Source organism: Anas platyrhynchos, chromosome 1 (genome assembly GCF_047663525.1).
Source record: "Anas platyrhynchos isolate ZD024472 breed Pekin duck chromosome 1, IASCAAS_PekinDuck_T2T, whole genome shotgun sequence".
Taxonomy (NCBI): Eukaryota; Metazoa; Chordata; class Aves; order Anseriformes; family Anatidae; genus Anas; species Anas platyrhynchos.
In genome coordinates, this window is record NC_092587.1 from 13,938,410 (window position 1) to 13,961,370 (window position 22,961).

At 40.9% G+C, this 22,961-nt stretch overlaps 1 protein-coding gene across 3 annotated transcripts in view; it reads left to right on the top strand.

Annotated features, from left to right (window-relative positions):
- The window catches only part of LHFPL3 (LHFPL tetraspan subfamily member 3), a 248,204-nt gene that overhangs the window by 152,477 nt on the left and 72,766 nt on the right, over positions 1 to 22,961 (top strand). For all 3 annotated transcript variants that reach the window (XM_072032514.1, XM_027463872.3, XM_027463869.3), the window contains exon 2: positions 18,730 to 18,966. In XM_072032514.1, the coding sequence (XP_071888615.1) occupies positions 18,730 to 18,966 (237 nt within the window). The remainder of the gene's footprint in view (positions 1 to 18,729; positions 18,967 to 22,961) is intronic.

Below are 22,961 nucleotides of genomic sequence, written 5' to 3' on the forward strand. Positions count from 1 at the left end.
GTACATGACTAAATCTGGTGTAACAATACTTTCCATTGTATTTTCCAGTACAGGACTTAAGAACCGTTAAATGAAGCTAGCAAATGAAAAATTTGAAACTTTTTTTTTTTTTTAATCTAATGGATAACTGAGCTGTAAAATGCTTTGGATGTTGTGGACACTGACAGTTTGCAAGGATAAAAACTTAGCTGAACACATTAAATGAGGAAGGAAAAAATCGTGAAATCCCACTAAGTATAAAGATATCTCCACTACTCTGTGAGCTGCAAATTGTTAGAGACTGGCAGAACAACCTGGGGAAATGCTGTTGCATGTTTGCCTTATGCTTACTCTCTTCTGCTGCCAGCTGTTGGATACAGGGCATGGGGAAATGGGACTGAGGATATTTATACAAGGAAAAGGAGCTGACCTGCCCGGTACACATTCTTGTATTTTTATGTTCTCCTGAACTTTGTGATTGCACTATCTGCCCCTGTTAGCCACACACAGATGGGTGGAGGACTAGGTTAGTAAAGGTATTTGGGTTACCCATTCCAGCTGGTTTTCAAAGGAGCTAAAACAGTCATATAGTGCTAGGCACCTAAATAATATATACTCATTTACTGTCAAAATAAGTTCTTTTACTTTAGAAAATTAGCATTGACGGTGGCATTTTTTCAAATTGAAGCTTACAGACCTTATCTCCACATGATACAGAGTCTACTACTACGAAGATACATATGAGTAAAGGGCAGTTGCTTTGCAGATGCTGGACACTTTATTGTAAGTGACAGGGCAGTGACAAAGCAGCACTTCTGAGCTGGTGCAGGAGGAGAGCCGTCCCCACCGACACGCCACCCGGGCAAGCCAGACAGCGAGGTGCCTGCTTGCTGGTGCACTACGGCCTTGAAATAAAAAGAACAGAAATGCAGTGCTAACAGAAACCTTCAGAAAAGTCTTCAGCACTTATATTTGCTACTGGTCTGTGGGGATTTGGATGCATTAAAAATAGGAATGAAAGATAGTTAGGGGTTCTGGGCTCCAAATGTACAGGCATGGTAAGCATTCAGATAAGTGTAAAACCCTGCGTAAGTGTCCTAAATAAAGTGCCCTAAATAATGCCCTAAATGAAGACAACTAATCCCTGGTCCCTATAGGAAAATCTGAGTTTTTCAAAACCATACACAGCTGCAGCTCACTAGAAAGAGAAAGCAGGAATCCGAGTGACTGATGGAGCCAAGGGAACAATCAGTCTGGAAACATTGCTGAAGAGTTCGGGGAGGAAGACAGCAGAGAAACACTTGCAGGAAGCATGTGGAAACTGAGACTAAGAAGTGGGGCAATTCTTAGCAGAGAGATTAGACAGGTAACATTTAAAGAGAAAAACTTTTTAAAAAATAGAGTTAAACACAGAGAAGAGAGCTCAGAAGTCCATCCCGAAGCACTGACATGTAGTAAGGTGGGGAAAACAATCAGATGTCACCTCTGGTGTTTTTTTTTACACAAGAATCTATCCCAGCAAAACTCCTACTGCTCCATCAGCACCCTGTGAAACCTTTTAAGCTACTGATTAGCTTAAATGTCTGCAATTTCATCAGCTGGACACTCCTCTTTCTTATATATGTGGGTCAGATGATCTGTTTTATGTGGTCTTTACAGCTGGTACAGCATCTGCTTATGCAGCAGAGAGAACAGGTAGATGTAGAAGATGGAGAGCGTGGATATTGCCAGCTTGCTGGGGGCATATTTGCTTCTCAGCTGCAGCTCCTGGAGTGAGCATGTGTTTAGGAACCAAACCTCAGCAGGTGGGATCAGGCCAGGAGACACAGCTGGAAGACTCAGGAGGGGCTACAGCGCATTTGTGGGTGAAAAAATATATTTTCTAGAGCCATGCACTGTGCCTGTCTCTTGTTCCAGCACCCACACTGGCACTGTGCAGAGAAGTTCCCTGTCAGTTTACTGTCAGCTCTGGAAACCTTGGCAAGAAAAATCAATTGTGGATAAACCTCAAATTATATCTTTTCTACCTCTGATGAAAGTTAATGCTAATTTTGAGGGATTCTCAATAAAAATGGAGAGCTTCCAATTTCTCTCAGAAATGTTTTTGGTTTGTCTTCAGTTGGTAGAGTTCACAGTGATTAACCTGCATATCTGAAATGTTCCCATTAACCTGCTGCTGTCTTTACTGGAAAAAGTATTTCAGATGAAATATTTCACTCAGTACTGGCAAAATGAGAGGGACTTTGACACTGGTAAGAGGGGAGGCAGTCCTGGCTGGCAAAGGATGTAGGGGCAGAAATCTATAGTGAGAGAGACTGAAATCCAATTAAGGGAGGCCATTAGTGGGTTTTTCTGCACAAGACTGTGCTTCGTGGAGGATCTACTGGAATGACTTGTTTACTGTCAGATCATGTTGGTTAAATTGAATGGGGTCTAATTTAAAAGATTACATTTTGTAGGTTTGTTTCTGCTTAGACACAAGGAAATTATTACCAAAACCAACCAACCAAACATAAACAAATAAAAACAAAGACAAAAAAAAAAAAAAACATGGTTTGCTTAAGCAGAAAGAAAATAATACATTTTTTAGTTGGCAAAATAAAAATAATTATTTGGCCTGCTTATCTTAGCCCTACAAGGCAGAAGCGAGGTGCTGTGCTGGTACAGGGACATCATGGGAGTCCCAGCATCACCCAAGGGAAAGATCCAACAAACCAGTTTTAATCTTGCCGTTTAACCTAAACATTCATTTTCAGAAGTAGATAAGTAACACATGACAGCATAATTCTTGAATACACAAATGACTTCCACCAAGCTTATATCAGGGCTTTATTATCTTGTTCCCACAGTTACACCATCAGTACAATTTAACATGGCACCTTCTGGCTACGCAAAAATAATTCTAGCAATGAACCCAAACAAAAACACTTTGTTGTTATTGCTCAGTTTAACCACTGGGCAAGGTCAGTGTAATTTATCCCCATAGCTGAGTGCCTTTTCATCTAGGTGTTACTAGATGTACATTTCTCTGGTCTTGGGTTTCTGCAAAGCTGGAAGGAGTCCCATCTGAGCAGAGCCGAGTTTTGCTGCAGTGGATTTCTTGATTTGTAGCATGTCATCAGGTGTGATCCAAACTGGGATTACACTCCTCATGCACAGATGTGTTAGAAGTAGATTTAGATGTTAACAGATTAATTTGTGAAACAGCAAGGATGTTACATAGGCACGAATACAGAGAGTTCAGGAGAAATTAATTTTTAAAAATGCAGCATTGCAAGTGAGATGTTCCTTGAGAGCAGTGTGGTCAGGGGTGGGTTAGCAGCACCAGCTGTGCTTCAAGGAGCCCAAGATGCTCTTTGCTCTAAGACTTCACCAAGTATAAGGTTCACTATTGTCTGAGCAGTTGCATGGATGAATCTTAAGTGTGGTTCTCAGTAGGCTGAAAACACGTTGAGCTGGTCATGGTTGGATGGACGTGAGTCAAATATTTATGTTATTAAGGCTCAATGGTATATCTTTGTGCTGTAGGAGTGAACCAAGTTGGGAAATGTTATTCTCATAGCAGAAAATCTACAAGGGCTGATTCTGGGTGGCTCAGCACCGAGGCAGCTCAAGTGTGTAGGATGTGTGCCTCCAGGTCTACCAAACACCTGTGTTATTTATACACAGATACGCTTCTTGCCAGACACACAGAGGATAAACAGCAGTAGGTACGATTTATGTGCTTCCCTATGTTACTACTCCCCAGACTTTATTCATTCCCAGCTGCAAGGTCACTTGAGCATATTTACAATCCTCCTCACCATTCTCACCCCATTCTCCTCATCAATCTTCTGCTTTTAACCCGTTCCTATCGACACTTGGGTGTTGTAAGCAAACTGCTAGCACATTTTTATGAATGTGATGGACTTATTTAGGGGCCTTGAGATATCGAATGCCAATTTTCAAAGACAAACTTTATACATCTTTAGCCATGCAAAATTAAAGCGCAAAGTGTTAGCTGTTATTCCTATGTGAATTACAAGTCGCCTCTGCAATCTTTATTTTTCCCTTGGGCTTAATGAGAAGCAGTTGTGACATGGTATTGTCTCGAATGCCAAAAACACAGAGTCCGTGCAGAAGGACTGCTACTATACAGGTTTTAAGGAAGTTTGATGCACAGATGTTACAGACTCTGGTTTTCAGGACTTGTGCACTACCTTGGAGCACCTTTCTGTGCATTTCTGGAGCCCCTCTGTTTCCCCTGAGCCAAGCACTGCCGCTTCACCTTTCCTTCATGGAGTCTGAACTTGGGACCTTTGGAAAAATAACAAGAACCATTTTGCATGCGTCCATATCTTCATCATCATGGTCAGGGTGTTTGTCAGCAGATTGAAGAAGGTGCCTCCCCAAACCAACATTTTCCAAAAAAACTGTCATGAAATCTGAATTAAATTGGATTTACTTCCAAAGCACTTGTTCAGAATAGGTCAGATGCTCTCACCCCTGTCGCTTTGTAGTAACATTTTCCAAAGCAAATAGTCCCTGTGGGACAGAAACGAATTCACAGGTGTCACCAGCAATAGGTGCAGGAATACTGCATTACAGATCGCTGACTTACTACGGCTGGTTCTGATGGTCTGAGATCCTGACGTTTATGTTTCCTTTGAACTTTTCATTTAAAGGAATCATGTGTTTTGAATGGCAAGACACTAGATTGCTTGCAGGGGCAACATTACATTTTCTAAGCATTTATTGGAATGCTCAAGTATCTCTTTACACCGTATTTCAACTACTTGCAATGTATTGATAGAAATGCTTGCTGCCTGATGCATTCAGGAGTATTTTAATTTACTTATGGCATTCCATCTCTTTTTTGCTGGTGTCAATCTGTTAGTTAAACTAAACTACTTCCCAAAACAAATGTATTGTACGTGTTTTCAGATACTATTCTGAGAAGAAAAAGAGAACTGGGGAAAGGATGTAGAGCTTCAGTCTTTTCAAAAATTTTTAAAGATGACAACATAACTACAATGCCAGTTACTTTCTCCTTTCCTTTGGCTCCATCTCTGGATTCAGCTGGGCCAGAGCCAGTTTACTCCCTTTGGAAACACTGCACCTCCTGGTTCATCCTTTTAATGAGCTGGTGAGGAGCACACACTTTGGGGCTTTCTCAGTTCACCTAGCAAGCCCTTGAGCTTTGTACCCAGCCTTGCAGGTATGCAGCTTTTCAGGCAGCCTATGTCCATCTCTTTGGCCTTTGGTAGGACTGTCAGATACACCTTGCATTGCCACCTTGCCTCACATCATCCCAGTCCTTGCAACGTCTGAACAGACATCTTGATTTCTAAGACAGAAATCACCAGCAGTGATGTATTAATAGGCATACACTGGAAATTTTAAATGGAGGCAGACCTAGTTTCTGTGACTTCTGGGCATCAGTGCTGCAAATCAGCACCAGCATGGTTGTTTGCTGTGTTGGAAGTATTGAGGATTGCTTTAGCTCAAGGCACTGCAGCACTGGAACAGTACACGTGCTGGACTTACAGAACTGTTCAGAAAGGTATTAGAGCGTGATATCATAAACCTAGACAGGACTTGAAACTGCATGTGCATGCACACCAGGATTTGCTGACAACTAAACTGATATACTTTGCTGCATAGTGCAAATCTTGGGGCTAACTGGCAAGACTGAAAAAAAATAAAGGGATAGAAATGTACCTCTGTAGAAGTGAAAAGAAGTTCCAGAATTAACCCTCCCACTTAGGAGCTGCTGATAGGGGAGTCAGGATTACCAGAGCACCAAGCAAGGAAGGTTGCAGTCATACAGATCAAAACAGGACACGTTACTTGATTAGACAGACTTGGTAGCAACTGGAAAATTAGATATGCTTGCCAATATAGATACACAGTAATAAAATATTCACAAAATTAATTTAGATTTCTTCCAAGTTTTTTTTTTTGTTTTTTTTTTTCAAAGATGTTAAACTTTCTCAGCTCTGGCTTGTCAAAAACAATGAGATGAGGAGGTTCAGCAACCTCACAGGCTCATCCCTGGGTACAAGGGTATCTGTGCCTCACCAGGAAAAAGGCAAGAGAGAAAAACATCACCAGTCTTACTGGTCTCCTCCAGGGCTCTCTGCCACCATCTAAAGCTCATGTGCTCCGTGAAACAGACATTGTCACCCCGATGTTTCTGCTGCTGCTGCCTTCAATGAAATATCAGCTCTTGAGAGGCAGGAAGGTGCCGTTGCCAAATGTCAGCTTTAATGAAGAAGCAATGCAGTCGGGCAGTCTCAGGGCCTATTGTCCATTTCTCTTTTCTCCCGAACAACGCTGGTAGGAGATCAGGAAGAGCTGTAGCAGAGATAAGTGAAGAACAGCACATGACAAGCCGTGCAGGCACAAAGACGCGTACGTGTGCCTCGGGGACATTGGAAGGAGCTATACAAAAGTCAATGCCTTTATCATCCGTTAGAGCTTGTCTTGCACCTGTGCCAGACCATTTGCGATATCAGCTAGTCCTGCTTTGGAAATCAGATTTAAATGATTGCAATGTCTTTAGTCAAACCTGAACGCTCGCATCTCAAGAGCGAGGCTGCCTTCTGCTGCTTCCCCTTCTCTCTTTGCCAATGGGACTGCCCCTCCTTGCTGCCTTCCAGCTGCCTCCTCCTCCACACACCGAGTTTCTCCCCTCTGCAGGCTTAAGCTTTGCATCGCCTACAGCATGAAGGTGCCTCAAAACCTGTACTCCTTTTTTTCCTGCATCACAAACCGCTCTGAGGTACGGGTGTGGGTCCCCTCCCTCACAGGAGATAGGGAGTGGGGTGCAGGCTGTCTTTGGGAAGGCTGCTGATTTTAAAGAGAGGGAGTGGAAACAGTTTGGAGCTGGTTCTTTCAGAAGGAGCTAGCTGGAGTCCTCCTGCCAGATCTCCACTCTGACAGAGCACACTGCAGGGGCTCCCCAGCCCCAAGGAAATGGGTGAATCCAGAACAGATTTGAACACTTGGAGGAGGAACCAGTATATCAGAAAGAGTGAGCACAGTTCCTGCTTGTCAATAAAACATGGCCTATAGTCAACAGCAGGTAACTTCTAGCAAAACATTAATGCTATAGAAAAAAAAAAAAAAAGAAAAAAAAAAAAAAAAGGACAAGAGCCTTCACCTTTCTCCCTCATTGCACTCATTTATGTCTTTTTTTCCTTATTCCTGATCAAATATTTCCTTGTGCATCACATCATCTTTTTACTTGCCTTCAGTTGCTTCCTCAGAAACTTCATTTTACCTACAAAAATACACAGAGAATGAAGATATCAAAATGAGGGCAAAGAGAACGTAACCATCATGCCCACAAACACAGGGATGGATGCTTGTAAACTGCAGCTCTCAAAACCCACCTTTCATTTCAGAATGAGATCACATTTCCTTATCATGATGCATTATATTCTGGGAATCATAGCCCTGCTTTTGGCTGAGAACATCGCAGCGACCATGAACTCCTACCTTGGCTTACTGCAGAAAGAAAACTTTGCCAGTGACTATTCATCTTGCCCACCACCATACAACTTCTTGAATCTCCTGACCAGCTTCCATTAGAGAGGTTTCTCTGGCTGGCCACTGACCAAGAGCAGGCACACGCATCTGTCTGGCAGCTGCCCGTACTGCTCACGTTTCTTCATCTGGCTCACAGAATTCTGCCAGCACCATCGGGGAGCCCAGCAAAGAGGGAGGAGAGACTCAGCACATTTAGAAATACTTTTTTCCCCCCTCTCATTTTATTTCATCTCCTCTTGCATGTGTTTTCATTGTTTGTGTTTCTTTCCTGGCATGAGAGCCAGTGAAGCAGAGGTTGGATAACAATTGGTTGGGTTCTCAGCAGCTATTTTGAAATCACTCGGTCAGCTGTTGACTGCTGACCCATGCTATCTCATGTACTGGATGGGTGAGTTACCCTGTTTCCCAATCATTTCTAATCATGACTGTCAAATACCCTTAAGTGGTCATGGAAATGAAACTGTGAACATGAGCAGGACGTCATACCAGATGTTTCTCTCAAGCAGCAGTCTGTGTGGGCTGATTCTTTAATGCATTACTAATACGCCACTACTGTTAGTGTGCTCCGTGGCGTGTACCAGGTGGGATGCAAGCAACCCCCTGCAGTTGAGGGCTGCAGCAGTAACAGCATAGGAAAGCCTGGCTGGTTGTGAACTCACTGGTTATACAACATAAGCTGAGCTGGATTCATGTAGGCAGTAAAAAGAAAAAAAAAAAAAAAAAAAGCCAGCAAGAGGCTTTGTTCGCTGCAATACAGTGCAGGATTTACCCAGGTAGAAGTTTTGCTAAACTTATGGTCAAAGGAAAACAAATCTGAAGCTTTGCAGCAAAATACCCATAGTGCTCAAACTTGGAGTTTGTCTTCAACACTGTGCCTGCCCTAAGGCTCGAGCAGGTGCTGTCTGCATTGCTGGGCACATCCCTGCATCCAGCTCTGCAGTACTGCAATCGCCATATGCTGAGATAAGTGATGATCCCAGGCTTCTGACATCTGAAGATACCTGGTGTAAGACTGCGGAATGTAGTCCTTAAAGTTCTTACTTTATATATCTTAAAGGTCCAAGGTAGCTGAGTTTAGCCTCACAGAGAAATTTATCCTAATAATTTGTTAGTATACTGATCAAACTCCATCTTTAATAACTGTTTAACTGCGTCAGCTTGGGCACCTTAAACTTTTTGGCCTGACTGCAGCTACAGAGAGCATGTGCCAAAACCTCTCCCCTGACTATTCAAAATTGCCTTCTACTTTACAGCCTAAATGTATTCCTGGACAGTTTACATCCATTTGTTCAGGCGCCAAAATTCCCTTCCAGTTAAATAGCTCTTCCCCCTCTCTGGGATCCATTCTCTTGTGTTTATGCAGAGTAATCATAATATTCTTCAGTGCACCAGCACCGTAAGGCATGCAGATCTGTTCTCTAGGCAATAATACATAGTGTTTTTTTTTAAGGTTTTCACTCTTTTTGTTTGTTTGTTTGTACATTTTTGTTGTTGTAATTAAGTACTTACTGGTTGCAAAGTTCTTAGTCTTCAGAGGGAGCAAAAGACTGAAACAGTGGACATTTATTATGACATTTATTATTAATAGACTTTATTGTATTATTTTTTTTTTGTATAAATTTATCTTGCTTCTGAATCTTGCTTGCACATCAGAACTGTGGTGTTGATCCTGAAAACATCGGCTGGTGCACTCCCTGACTTGCCATTCACCAGCATATTGAGGTTTGTTTCCTATTGCAGTAGCTCCAGAAACAAGCCAGGTGCATGCACCGCCCAAGCACAAAACCAGGCTGCTGTAGTCACTTGATGTTTGGCAGGGATGTCAGGACAGCGTGATGAGGACTGGGACAAAAAGGAAAATCACTCTATGCCACTCTTCTTTCTTTGCCATCACTTCTGCAAACCTTTAATAATTAAGGAGGAAGGAAAATTATTCTATAAAGACTGCAGGGAGAGCCCAATGGTGACCTCCTTCTTTGCCTCTTACCCTCATTTATCCTACTAGATTTTCTTCTCAGTTTGATATAGACATCATTATTTTTGATCTTAGCTTTATGCAGTTCTATCTAGCAACTCATTCTCTGGGTGCTATTTGTTTTAGACGTCCTTCTTCTGTATTAATTTTAAAGGTGTTTATCCCCAGCCTCATAAAAACAGAGGCCTAGAGGAAAACTACTAAATCATCAAACCTGGTTCCTTTATCATAGGCAATTACAGAATCATGCAATACCCTTCCTGAAATGCCATGTTGCATCTTAAAACAATCTTGCTGTAATGAAATGGCTGTTCCAAACATCAATCTTCTAACAATTAGAAATTCTCTAATTTGCAGGCTACATTCACTTGTGGGCAGTTTATACGTACTGTTTTAGTGTCAGCTTTTCTCTTTAACTTACATAGCTTTGGCTGCCCCTGAAGTTTACCACCCTGAAGTTTACTTTCCTCATACATGTGTAGGGAACAATCTTATTTCACCACCAACATGAGCCATTGTCTTATAGGGCTAAATATAGAAAATTCTCTTTATCCCCTTCTGAACGCTAAACCCCTCCTATGCCCAGAAATCCTGCTAGCCCTGTCTGGCATCTTTTCCAGCTGAATTCATCTTTCTTGAACATTTGTGACCAGCAGTGCAGACCAGGCCCCACCAGTGCAGTGCCAGATGGTTCCAGTGCTTCCTTTCTGCTGAAAAAAAGAATTTTCCCTGGTACTACTGACACTTGTGTTTACCTTTGGGTAGAAAGGTAAAAGAATGGGTGCATTTGACTGGTAGCTCATAGTCCTCCAATGACTGATCAACATACTCGCATGTTTTGTCTTCTTCACCATTTATTCCAATAGTCTCCTGCATTGATAGTACCTCCCATCAATGGGGTTTAATGCCAAAGCCCTACTCTTGCTAAAGCTGCTAGTGAAAATATTATTGATTGATTCCCAGACTCATCCTTGAGATGCCGTACATACACAAATCCATGTATCCTCACAAAAGCTCAAGTCTTTCCCTTGAAACATCAGCTCTCCAAAAATGAGTCAGATAACCACATTCAATTCTCATGCTAATCTCTGCTTTCTCCAGGTTAATAAATGTTTCTCTGTGACACAGTGTTTTGTGAAGATCATGTTACTTACCTTTCTTTTATAACATCACAGCACCAAGTCTGGTGGAATTCAAGAAGTGTTCGGACAATACTCTTAGACACATGGTCTGTTTTTCGGCTGGTCCTGTGTTCAGCCAGGAGTTGGACTTGATGATCCTTGTGGCTCCCTTCCAACTTGGGATAGTCTATGATTCTGTAATTCTTTCTAGTTATTAGATAAACCCATCCTGATGTCACCCCACATCGTTTTTATCTCCATTGTTCAAAGATCTGAGATCAGTCTAATGGATGAGTGTTTGCTCCAGTTACTTTTCAATTCTCAATTTGATTTTGTTTCTCTAAAAATAAGGTAGCACATATGCTGTTCTCAATTATTTCAACAATAAATTTGTTTTAAAAACTTGCTAGCAGCTTTGCAGTTCAATGTGTTGCCTATTTCACTATTTGGGATTGGATGGTCTATTCCTCTAGCTTGAGCATTTTATAATCATCTTAGTTATGCTATGGGCTTGGAGGCAGGAGTTTCCATTTCCGAATGCTTATGCCCATCAGCTGTAAGGGGATTGCCCTCCTGTTATCTTCCTATTTACTCAAAAATGAGGCAAAGATTTAGTTCCTGGTTCCAACCTTAGTCCATTTCTGCTTTTCTTTTTATGTCTGTGTTAATATGATTTAAGATTATTTTATTTTTTGTTTCAGTTTCTCTTGAAAGACTTAACACAGGTTATTTTTGGCAAACTATCTTTTAGGCTTTCATTATCTAACCTCCAAAAATGCTAACTGGTCCCTTTTCTATGTGTAGTGAGCACGGAAGGAAATAGAGTATTCTAATAATTTGGGTAGAGGTAAAAGTACTCCTGAAATCTTGTTCATCTTCTCAAGATACTTCAGAAATTCTTAGCTGAATGAAATTCAAGGCATTCCCCACAATTAAGTATGAACATCTTCAGTCTGGTTAACTATTTAGCTAGTTCCTTTAGCTTATCAAAGTTTGTCCCTCTGAAATATGCATTTTTTAAAACATAGTTTCAGAAATATTTTTATTCATGTTATCATTTTATTTAAATTGAGCTGACTCCTGATCACTGAGAGCCAGATTACTTTCAGTTCTTCCTCCTCTTTACCAAAACCAAGTTTAAAATAACTTCACTACTTGGATCAGTAACTTGTGAAGAAGCACCAGTTGTATAAATATCAAGGGATGTCTAGCCTATGCCATTCATAATAGCACCTATTCTCCAGTCTGTCAGCCGTAGCCCACACTGTATTTACATGTATATTGAGTTTCATTTATTAAATCTAGCACAAGTCAGTATGCTTTGGTTTGACATGATTTGGCTAAAGACCAGGTTCTACAAAGGGAAGTTAACATTAACTTAGAAAACTGTAACACTCCACTATTACAGTGTTTAAAATAAACAGTTTTAATAGTAAATTTTTTACCAAGTAAAGCCAAACCAAAAGTGTATGACAGCTGTGATCTAACAAACAAAATAATAATAATAAATCAAAAAAGTAGAGAAAAAGAAAGAAGCAATGCAAACAACTGGTTCCTTTATTAGATATACTTTTATTTTTTTAGGAGACTAGCACGCAAGAAATGGGACTTTTGGATGTCCCCACGTCATCAGCAAACCTGGCTTAACGATAGCTGACTGCCAGGTTATGACCAACTCTGATCACACAGATTTGCAAAGAACCTTTTTCATTCCCATGATATCTCTAGGTGTGAACCTTCAGTGGACAACCTGAGCTCATAATACATACCTCCTGTGTCATAAAGACATGTTAGAAAAACTCTGGCAGGCTATGACACAGTCTTCGTGTTATTTTAGACACTTTACATGGAAAAAATCAGAAAAAAAATCTAGATCTCAGGGCCAGTGCACACCACAGAGGGTGACACAACATAAATATAACTTTTGATGTGTTCCTTCCTATGGGCTTCTAACCTTCCAGGTATACCACCATATCTGGTGGTACCTGTATGATATACCTGGTGGTATCTGTATCCCATAACTGCTTCATGGTAAAGAAATATTTTTATAATTTCTCTTATATAACTTCAGTTTAACCATTCTTCATCAGTTAGTCATCTACCTCTGCTATAGCTGTTAGCAATCCGTTGTCATGACATTTCTAGGGAATTTTTGCCTACATGGTGACTAGGCCCTTATCCATTAATAGTCCCCAGTTTCCATTTATTTTCTGGACAAGTTATTATAAATATGAATTATATGTGGCTGTGGTTGGAACACCAGAATCGTGGTCTTTCACATGGAGTCATTGGGATACTCCTTGTGAGTCACCTGCCATACACTCATAAAAACCTGAGATATTCTTATATTATCTTTATGCTTAAGCTAAGATAGCTGTTGTACTAACTAAATTATTCATAGATCTGCATTAATCTCAAAGCTTAATTATCATGGCTAATGATCAGAACTTGGAAGTTAAATGCTCCCATGATGATACCACCCCTCACAGAATTTCTGTCTCTGTAATACCAAAAAAGTCTCTATCCATACATGAATCCAATACTTAAGGTCTGAAACAGCCCCCCTTAGTACAGTAAAATTTCTCTTACAGTTCATCCTCTATGTGATCCTAACTGAAGTAGATCACACTCTTTCTTTGCCATTCCTTCTTACATATTCACAGTTTAACACGTAACACATTCTCCACATATAACATTACTCCATTTTTTCCACCTTTCTGAACAACTCATTCTCTTAGTGCCTGTCTTTGGGAATGGCTGTTGGTCAACCACATTTCAGTTATCCAGTGTCACATCTTGCAACAGCTGATGAAATTCTTCCATTTTGTTGTATAAGTTCATTCAGTGGGCATCAAAAAAGCCAGTGATCTCTTTGTCAACCCAGATAGGTTATCGTGAGTCTTCTCTTCCTGACTGTAGCATCTACTTCACAACTGCTTTCCACAGCATCATTTTCTTTCTCTTTGCTGTCCAGTCACTTAATATTTGGTGTTCTTTTTTACTTCTTCTATATATTCAAATTGGTGTGGAAAATATACATATTGCTTGATCTTCCTATCAGATTTGTCATCAAGAAGTCAATGTCTTAATAGGTTAGGTGGCCATAATTTGTGTTGTCTTATATATTATCACAGGGATTTAAATCCTTTTTCTTACCTTTAACATTGTCTGCAAACGATCTTAATCCTGTGAGACACTCAGGCTTGTCTACATTAGCAAGTAAGATGATGCAAAATGAAGGAATCAATGGATTAATACAATTAATGCTGAAGCTTTGTTATATGTGGTTCTAAGGTTTTACTTCAGATTAGAATTAGTTTGGTCTCCTGGACCAAAAGTCCACATTATACATGTTCAATTTATTGAAGTTTAATGAGCAATTGTTTTTGTAAATACCATTTATAATAAACCTGAAAAGAAAGATTCTCTGTGTTTTTGGAACCATGGAGGCTATTGCATAGGTGGGTATGGAAAGAAGATAGTCGGTCAATGTAATTCCCGTTCCATTTTTTTTATTCTTTTATCAGGAAATCTACCATCATCATACTCTAAATACAAGCAAATCGGGTATGTTATCAGGAAAAGAATGAAGATGAGAGAAGAGTCTGCCAGCAGGAATCTCTTAGCACTGGTTTCCTGTATAACAGTCAGCCTTTTTATAAATATAACCTCATTCCATGCAATAATGTAATATTAATGTCACCATCTTTGGCACAAACATAGGATTGTGAACCACTTGCTTGCTAATTACCATTTGAGATAATGCACAGAGCACAGGCTGTGATAATATTAGCTTGGTCAGAATCACAAGCATGTCGGTGCCAGCTGACATGTGCCATGTCAGTGTCAGACCCATTTTAGGGTCCGTTTCCAATCTCTGAAAGTGTCATATCTGCATCTTTACATCCCAGGAGGCAAAATCCTGGATTCTCCCTCTTAAAATGAATGATTTCTCTTGTCACTCAGAGCCCTAAAGGAAAACCATGTTGCAGCTCCTGTTCATATGGGAAAAAAGCTTTTACAGAGAGAAGTAAATGGATATCAGACAGGTTTAAGTAGAATTTAGGAATTATTTTTTAAAAACTTCAAAAGTTTCACCCACCTCCAATATGTAGGTGAAAAAAATTGTTAGCTTGTAAGAAAATTAGAGAAGGGACTGAACGAAGTCCAGGGTCATCACTACAAAGGCACCATTCCTGCAAATAGCTTTTTTAGGCAAACAACGGGAAAACAATGTTGATATCATTCTCATAAGTCTTACAATTGCCCAAATAGCTCTGAACAGTGTCAGTTACACTAATCAGTCTCTGTTACCAATTTCCCCCGGCTGCTTCTTATACAAGCTCTGATTAGCTACAGAGCTATTGGAGTGGTCTGTCAGCAGGCTCAGGAAGCCGACGCCAATTCAGTGCATTCAGCTTGCACACAGAAGGCTGTCTTCAACTAACATAGATTTAACTATTTAACTTTTTCCTTACTTGAATCAAATTGTCTGTAAGAACCAATGATTTAAGTCTTTTCATTCAATAGGTGAGCTTTCCAAATCTGAAAGTTTCTGAATTTATTAAAAGTGGATGAAAGTGTAAGTGTAGCAGTGTATCCTCTCATATTTTTTCATGTTTCTATTTCAGTTGCATTGACATTAGAGACAGTGGAAGTTTAGACAAAGATATGGGACCCATGTCTGTGTTATAAAATCATCTGTTAGCTGTTTCACTGCAATTGTAACTTAAAGTGGTTTCCATTTTTCAAATTTTTAGAAAACTAAAAGTAATTTCCTTCTAGAGAAAATCTTCTAATCCTCTTTAGTAGGATTAAAATGTAAAAAATTTCTTGCAATACAAAGTAGATCTGTAGGTGGATTTTATACCTGTCTTTTCAGCCTTGTAGCTGATAAATGAATCATTACCTGTTTCATACTATTGAGCAAGTATGTATTCTTACAGGCATTCAGAGCAAAATGTTCCCTCAGCAACTGAAGACTTGAGGTTGACTAATCCTACTTTGTTAACCTTTCCAGGTGAGGTATGATTCCTGTGTCTAAAGTTTTGACCAAGCAGCTATCTAGCAGAAAGCATCTGTATAGGCAGAGGAGATAATAATATCCCCTCTTTGATGTCTGCCTTCATGCAAAGGGAACCAGTCTAACCACCATAATGGTTGGACTTTGTACCCTATTACCAAGAGAAGTCCAGTTGTAGCCAACTGAATAACTCCAAGAAGTTCAGGGAGTACATCTACAAGTCCAGGTACCAAATTCACGAAAGATGATTTAATCAGAAATCTGAAGAACTCAGCAGGAAAGCTGTGTACTGAATTCCTGACATTGGGGCCTATATTTTTGATTGCCTGGGTGGAAAAGAATAAAGTTTAATTATTTTTAGGAAGTATTGGGAACATACGTCTAATGGGGTATGTAATAAAAGAAAAACACAGAGATGTCAGTATTTCTTAATTGTTCTTATGCAATTAACAGAAAAAAGTCCCTCATCTATTGATCATTAACTGAGCACTAAGCTTCATCCCATTTTGAGAATGATTAATAAAATAATCTAGTTGGGGTAGTTGCTACTTTATAGCAAAAATTTGTCACAGTCACCTGGGTAAATGTGGACATTTTTAAGAACACCAGAAGTATGAACGTTTTATCACAATCATCATAGAATGGCTTGGGTGTTAATGGACCTTAAAGCCTACCCAGTTCCAACCCCCTGCCATGGGCAGGGACACCTCCCACCAGACCAGGTTGCCCAAAGCCCCATCCAGCCTGGCCTTGAGCACCTCCAGGGATGGGGCAGCCACAGCTTCTCCAGCCTGTGCCAGGGCCTCACTACTCCACTAACAGTGAAGAATTTCCTCCTAACATCTAATCTAAATTTCCCCTTTTAGTTTAAAACCATTCCCTCATGTTCTATCATTATCTGCCTGAGCAAAAAGTTGCTCTCCATCTAATTTATAAGCCCCCTTTAAGTACTGAAAAGCTGCAATGAGGTCTCAAGGATGCCTTCTCCAGGCTGAACATCCCCAGCTCTCTCGGCCTTTCTTATGCATCATTTCAAAGAAGTACCTCACAACTCAGGGCAATGCTGATGTGTTGACTGCAAGAAATCATCCTTTTGGAAGTTCATTTAACCAGTTAAAGAAAGAAAATTAAACAGTTTGTCTCAAAAAGCTTTGGAAGGTCTTTTGAAATCACATTAATGAATGAGTTCAGGCAAGGCAAAAGCCAACTTACAGTTTGTCTAACCTGCATATGCTGAGTAAATCAGTCCTTATCTAATTGTCCTTGTTTCTATGCTTAATTGTCCTTGAAAGTATTATAAGGTGTTACATTTTCACACAAGTGAACTGCTCAGGAGGAATTTATCAAGTATACTAGGTGCAGGTCTACATCAGATGCTTTGCACAGACGTTTTTGAGGCTTTTTCTACAGCAATGGGGTAGCTATATAAAGGAAAATATCATTCTTGAGTCCTGTTTTCATATCTGCGCAGGTGACTGAGCACAGGCTGCCCAGAGAGGCTGTGGAGTCTCCTCCTTGGAGACCTTCAGAAGCCACCTGGACGTGGTCCTGGGCAGCCTTCTCTGGGTGTCCCTGCTTGGGCAGGGGTGGGAGCAGCTGGCCTCCAGAGGGCCCTGCCAGCCTCAGCCATGCTGTGATTCTGTGTTGCAGCATTTCATCAGATTGATTCAGTGCAGGTGTATTTTTCTTTGTGGGCATTAAAGGGTGGGTGTAAAATGCCAGTAGTTATGCTTGTCCAGAAAAGACAAGAACTTGTTGCAGTTCCCAAACACAGAGCAGCCATTGGTTGCACAAGCTACTCATGTGTAATCTATGGTTTTCAGACTGAGGGACAGTTCAGCAAATATTTAAAAGGCTGAAGGCTGCACAATGTGTTCCTTTCAATTAGCAAGTATGTTCTGTGTGCACAAATGTGTGTGTGTGTGTGTGTGTGTGTGCGCGCGCAATATATGTACCAGTATAATGTTAAGAGTTATAAATGGTTTAGTAGGTGACATTGGTAGTAGAGTGATGGTTGGACCAGATTATCTTGAAGGTATTTTCCAACCTTAATCATTCTCTGATTGTTTAGGATCCACTGAATCTCATCAACCATGCTAAGGGAGTTGGGCTCTATGATCCTTGTGGGTCCCTTCCAACTCTGGATATTCCGTGATATTCCAAGGAAGGGGGGCATATCAGAGCATTATTCAAACACATTGCTCTGTTAGGGAATTCGCTGCAAGTACCCATCTGCTCTGCCTGTGTTATGGTCAATGTATTATGGACCTCTTTTAGTGGTCACCCAAGCTGATGAATGAGCATCCGAACACCCATCCTTTGCCTCTTTTCCTACCAGGAGTGGCTGGCAGTCCACGTCAGCTAGATTTCCATGAGGGTAGAGGCTTTCCATATTTTTTATTGGTGTTAAAAGGATCAGGACTTTTTCGTGTTCAAGATGTCATGCATTGATTCCTCAGGTAAACCAGATCAGAAGTTCGCAGCAATGTTGACAGCTTATTTTTCCTTGCAGACCAATGTCATAACTTGTGTTTTTGAGGAGTACAAACCTTATGCATAAAACATATTTCAGTTAAAGTGGTACTGCCAACTTACATAGAAAGAAAAAAAAAAACCACCCTTGCTATTACCTATGTGTGTTCCAAGCAATTAGATGATCAGAATCAAGAGAGAGGCTTTTTTTCTCTATTTTTTTTTTTCTGGTTTGTTTGCCCAACCATTTGATGGTAGTCCAATGTTTCCTTTGAATATCCACCTTAATAATAATTTTTCCCTTTTATTTTGGAGGATCCCTTCATATTACAATAAAGAATTCAGTCTCACTGTGAAAATGTGATTGTACTGGTACAAAACTGTCTAGGGATTAATGATGTAACATTTAAAATTAAATAAACAAGGTGCCAAGTTGATGTTGTGTCTTAGGTTTTTATGTTTAATAGTTAATCACAACACATTATTTTGTGATTTGTTTTTAAGTAAACTAGCTTTGAAGCTCAGGATGAAAAGGCGTGTTGCTTTAATGATAACTGTGTAGGTTCTCGTCAAAATGAAAGTTTGGTCTCATTATCCCATTGTTCTCCTTTTCTTTTTTCTCCAAGCTGCCTGTCTCGTCCTGGGTTGTATGATTTTTCCTGATGGCTGGGATTCAGATGAGGTAAAACGGATGTGTGGTGAAAAGACAGACAAGTACACGCTGGGGGCTTGTTCAGTCCGCTGGGCTTATATCCTGGCTATTATTGGAATCTTGGATGCCCTGATCCTCTCATTTCTGGCATTTGTGCTTGGCAACAGACAAGACAGCTTGCTAGCAGAGGAGCTCAAGTTGGAAAACAAAGGTAGGACTGCTTTAGAAACACTATTGTTGGGTGGCCTTGAGGCTATTGCTTAAAAACAATTATCTGATTCATTTTGTTCTATATGTAAAAGTTAACATACTGGCTTACTTCCTAAGTTGTTGGAGAACAGGAAATGCAAAGAGCAGTGGAAGTTTTACTTTTCAGCCTCCAAAACATAAGAAAGCTTGAAATTGCCATAACTGCTGTACTATGCATGACTTATCCTTACCATTCTCTAGAACTGCAGATGACATGTGTTTGTGTTCCCAATTTGTACAGTGTTTTTCGTTAGCATTTAAGTTTCACTACCTCCATCTTTTTCTATACCTATACCTATATCTATTTCTATACCTATAAGATTTGTTCATTTGGTTCCTTTAGAATTTTGCATTGTAATTTGGATGTCTGTAATGTAAGGTTGCACTTTACGTGTTAGCAGAGCAGGCAGTGAGGAGGGAGTTCTTGGCTTGGGAGATTTGTACTCAGCTATGTAATGGGACCGCCTATGCCAGGGGGCACCAGTAGACCTAGAGCAAGGATAAGAGCCAGGAATGAAAAATAATGTACCTCATGTCCCAGCCTACTCCTTTTAACTGACCTGTTTTCCCTGGGTCTGCCTAAGTGCTTCTGAACCTTCTAATACTGTCAGCAGCTTCAACACCACATGGCCACAAGTTCCCAAAGCTCACTACTGAATGCTAAAGTACTTTCTTTATCTGTTTCAAATTGATCCCCTACTAATTTCACTGAGTGCCCCCTAGGTCTACCAGTGCAGGATTCTGCATTCAGCTCATCTACTACCTTTGCAATTTTGTGGGTTGCTTCTAATAATAGCAGAGATATTGGGAGACCTTCCGTGCTGGATTGGAAATCAAGAGCTGTTTGGCAGCCTGTGTTGTACAAAAATAGCTGGTCTCAGCCCTGCTCTGGAAGGACCATTATCCATATATCTGAAAGCACTGGGCCCCAGCTTGCTGACTTGCAGACAGTCAGCACACTCAGCCCTAAGATTAATGGACCTGAAGATTGAAATTCACATACAATTCCAGACCTAGCTATAGGCTACTGATTTGGGGGTTAAGGAAAGTGTGTGTTGCTTGCAATTGTCCATGTACATCTATTCTGTGGGTAAACTGCGGGCACTTGTTTCAAGGACTGTCCCTGTGGCCCTTTTCTGTAAGGATAACGTTCATCCATATTTGAAAATTAAAAGGTTTATAAGAAGGGTATTCACAGCTATGCCACAAGTGCTTTTGCCACCAGCTTTGTGTTTAATTTGTCTATGCCGTACAAAGCTCATGAACCCAACAACAGCTTGTATCAAAGGGCCTCATTTGTTTTGGCACCTTGTGAGCAGAAAACAGCTTCTGGAGACTCATCACCTCTCACATCGCTGGCATGAGCTCGTGCCAGAACATTTGATCCTCAGCATGTCGGACAAAATCATTCAGCAGCTCATTTTCCTTGGAATAAGCACAGAAACGTAACAAAGCATCAGGCTCTATACAAACCAGAACTCAAAATGGGACCTGCCCCACTTTGTCCTTCACAGTCGAGCCTAATATCCACCACACTTTAAACTGTCCTTCAGATGAAAAGAAAAAGAGGCAACCTGCCTTCTAAAAAGGACATCATCTCCTCCCTCTTCACAAAAAGCTTCTGCCAAACAACATCTCCCACAGGGGGACAAGGCAGGCACTAGTCTGGCATGAGCTCTCTGCTTTGCTGCTGCCAATGTCCCTGCAGGTGCCAGCTCCTGGCAGGGCTGGTGGGGCTGCAGGGCTGGCACCTTCACCTGGGGACAGGGCCAACACAGCCCTTGGTGTCTGTGGCTTCCTGGCATTCCTGGCCAGAGATCCGTCCTTCTTCTGGCCTTCTGGATTCCAGGAAAGCCTGAGCTAATATCCCACTGATACAAGAAGACAAGAGCACTTAATTCCCTCTTGTGATCTTCTCTTCCCCACGCTGTGCTGATGGAGCTTTGGGGCCCAGAAACCACCAGGGAGCAGATTCTTCCCAAAAGGCTGTACTCCAAAGCAGGCACTGGGATGTACAGGTAGCACTGATGCATTTTTGCATCTAGTAGTCATTTAGCTACGGATGCCACGGTGTTTAGGAGGAAGATTCTGGGTCTGTATAGCCAGGGTTGTGAGGCAGATTTTGTTATCCTGGAAGTCACTGAATGCTGGCTTAGGTGGTCTGTCTGGGGCAGTGGTCTGTGGTTACAGGGCATATTAACTACTTACACCATAATGAAGATGCTAGTAGAAGATTAGGGCCAAAGCTTGTCTGTGATTTAGCACCAAACAACCTCCAGTCTGTACCCCTGGCATGCAGTGCACATGCCTGAGGGCTTTGACACTTACCCCATAAACTATGTCCTATTGGCCCTTTTTGGGTTTAGATTCTGAGGAAATACTTAACAGCATTAGTCCATATACAACATATGCATGCATCTCTTGGAAATGGTCAGGAAAAATACTGAAATATGCAAATGACACTAAAGTACTTCCCATATAGACAAGAAAATAAAACTATGGATATAAGCAATCCCACCTTCAGTCTCCTCAGCTACTCTTGCAATGTGAAGTCCTCACAACAAGCAGCTCTGAACACTAAACACTGTCACCCATCTCTTCTTCCCCTCTTCACCCAAATGGTGCCAGTCTCCAGGCTTGTACTGGCTTCTGTTTCTGATTAGCACACCTGGATCAGGAGCATCCCTTTCTCAAGGAGGAATCCCTAGGCTGCTGCTGGCCTCCAAGAGGAAAAGATGTGGCCAGACTGTCAAGGAGTGCTGGTGAGGGGCTGTTGACTGTCTATGTGTCCCAGAACTCCTTCCCCTTGGTGGTGGTGATGTCCTCTGTCACAGGGCTGAATGTCCTGTAGCCCATGATAAGCAAGGCTTCCCTTGAAGGGAAACCTTGTGACTTCACAGTGTGGTTTTCTTTTGGAAGAATGGACCTGGAGAGAAACCAACAGTGATTGCATCAGAGGAACCTCCACTTACCTTCTCAATTCTTCCTCTGCTGCTAGGGCTTTGCCCCATGCACGTCAGCACTATACAGTAGCTTAACAGAGGAGAAGAAACTATAAATTGTGAGAGTTACAACAGTTTTCATTTGTGGAAAAATCCTCAAGAACAATGAATTATGAAGCAATGATCAGACAGCTGGGCAGCTGCTTCCTTAATCAGGTCTGGAGGACTTGCTGCAGATCAACTCCCACCGAGTCATCAATAAGAGCTTGCTGTGGCTGTTAGAGCTTGTGTGAGTACCCAGGGCCACAGCTGTTTCTGAGTATTGGCAGTAAGTAAACATTTAGAAGTATACAGTATGTAAAAGGATGGTGAAAAGGTGAGAAAAAGACAGAAAAAGAGCAAGCTGTACTTGTCTGTAGACTTATCATGCTGAATTACCACCTGCTGTATGCTGTTGATTACTACAGTGCTGTGTATTTACATAGGTTAATGAATGCTCATATGTAAGGAATTTGGCTGCTAAAATTACTCGCAGAGAAGACAGATGTTTTGTTTTTTGGTTGGTTGCTTGCTTCTTTTTCTTTTTGCCATCCAAGAAAGTTTCCTTTGTCGCTACATGATAAAAATAGTGCGTGCTTATTTCCTCTTTGCTTAGGTTTGAGAGTAAACTACCATGTGAGCTTCACCTCTGAAACTGAAGTTTAGCAGATTTTTATCAGGGTACAATGTACTTAATGCATTTTCCTAATCATGCAAATTTTACACAACAATCCGTACCTTTCTCACTTTAAAAACTGCCTTTTGAAGAAAAAAAGATATTTCTAAAAAGACTTTTACATTATGTTTATGCCATTAGCAAAAAGAGAGGAGAGCAGTGTTACATGGTTTGTTTTAATTTATAGGAAAAAATGGTAATGACTTAAAGGCCTGCATGTTATTAAGCTAATGACATTCTGGGTGATAACAAAAATAGCCAGAATTCATCTTAGTTTTAAGCTTCATCACCATCAACATC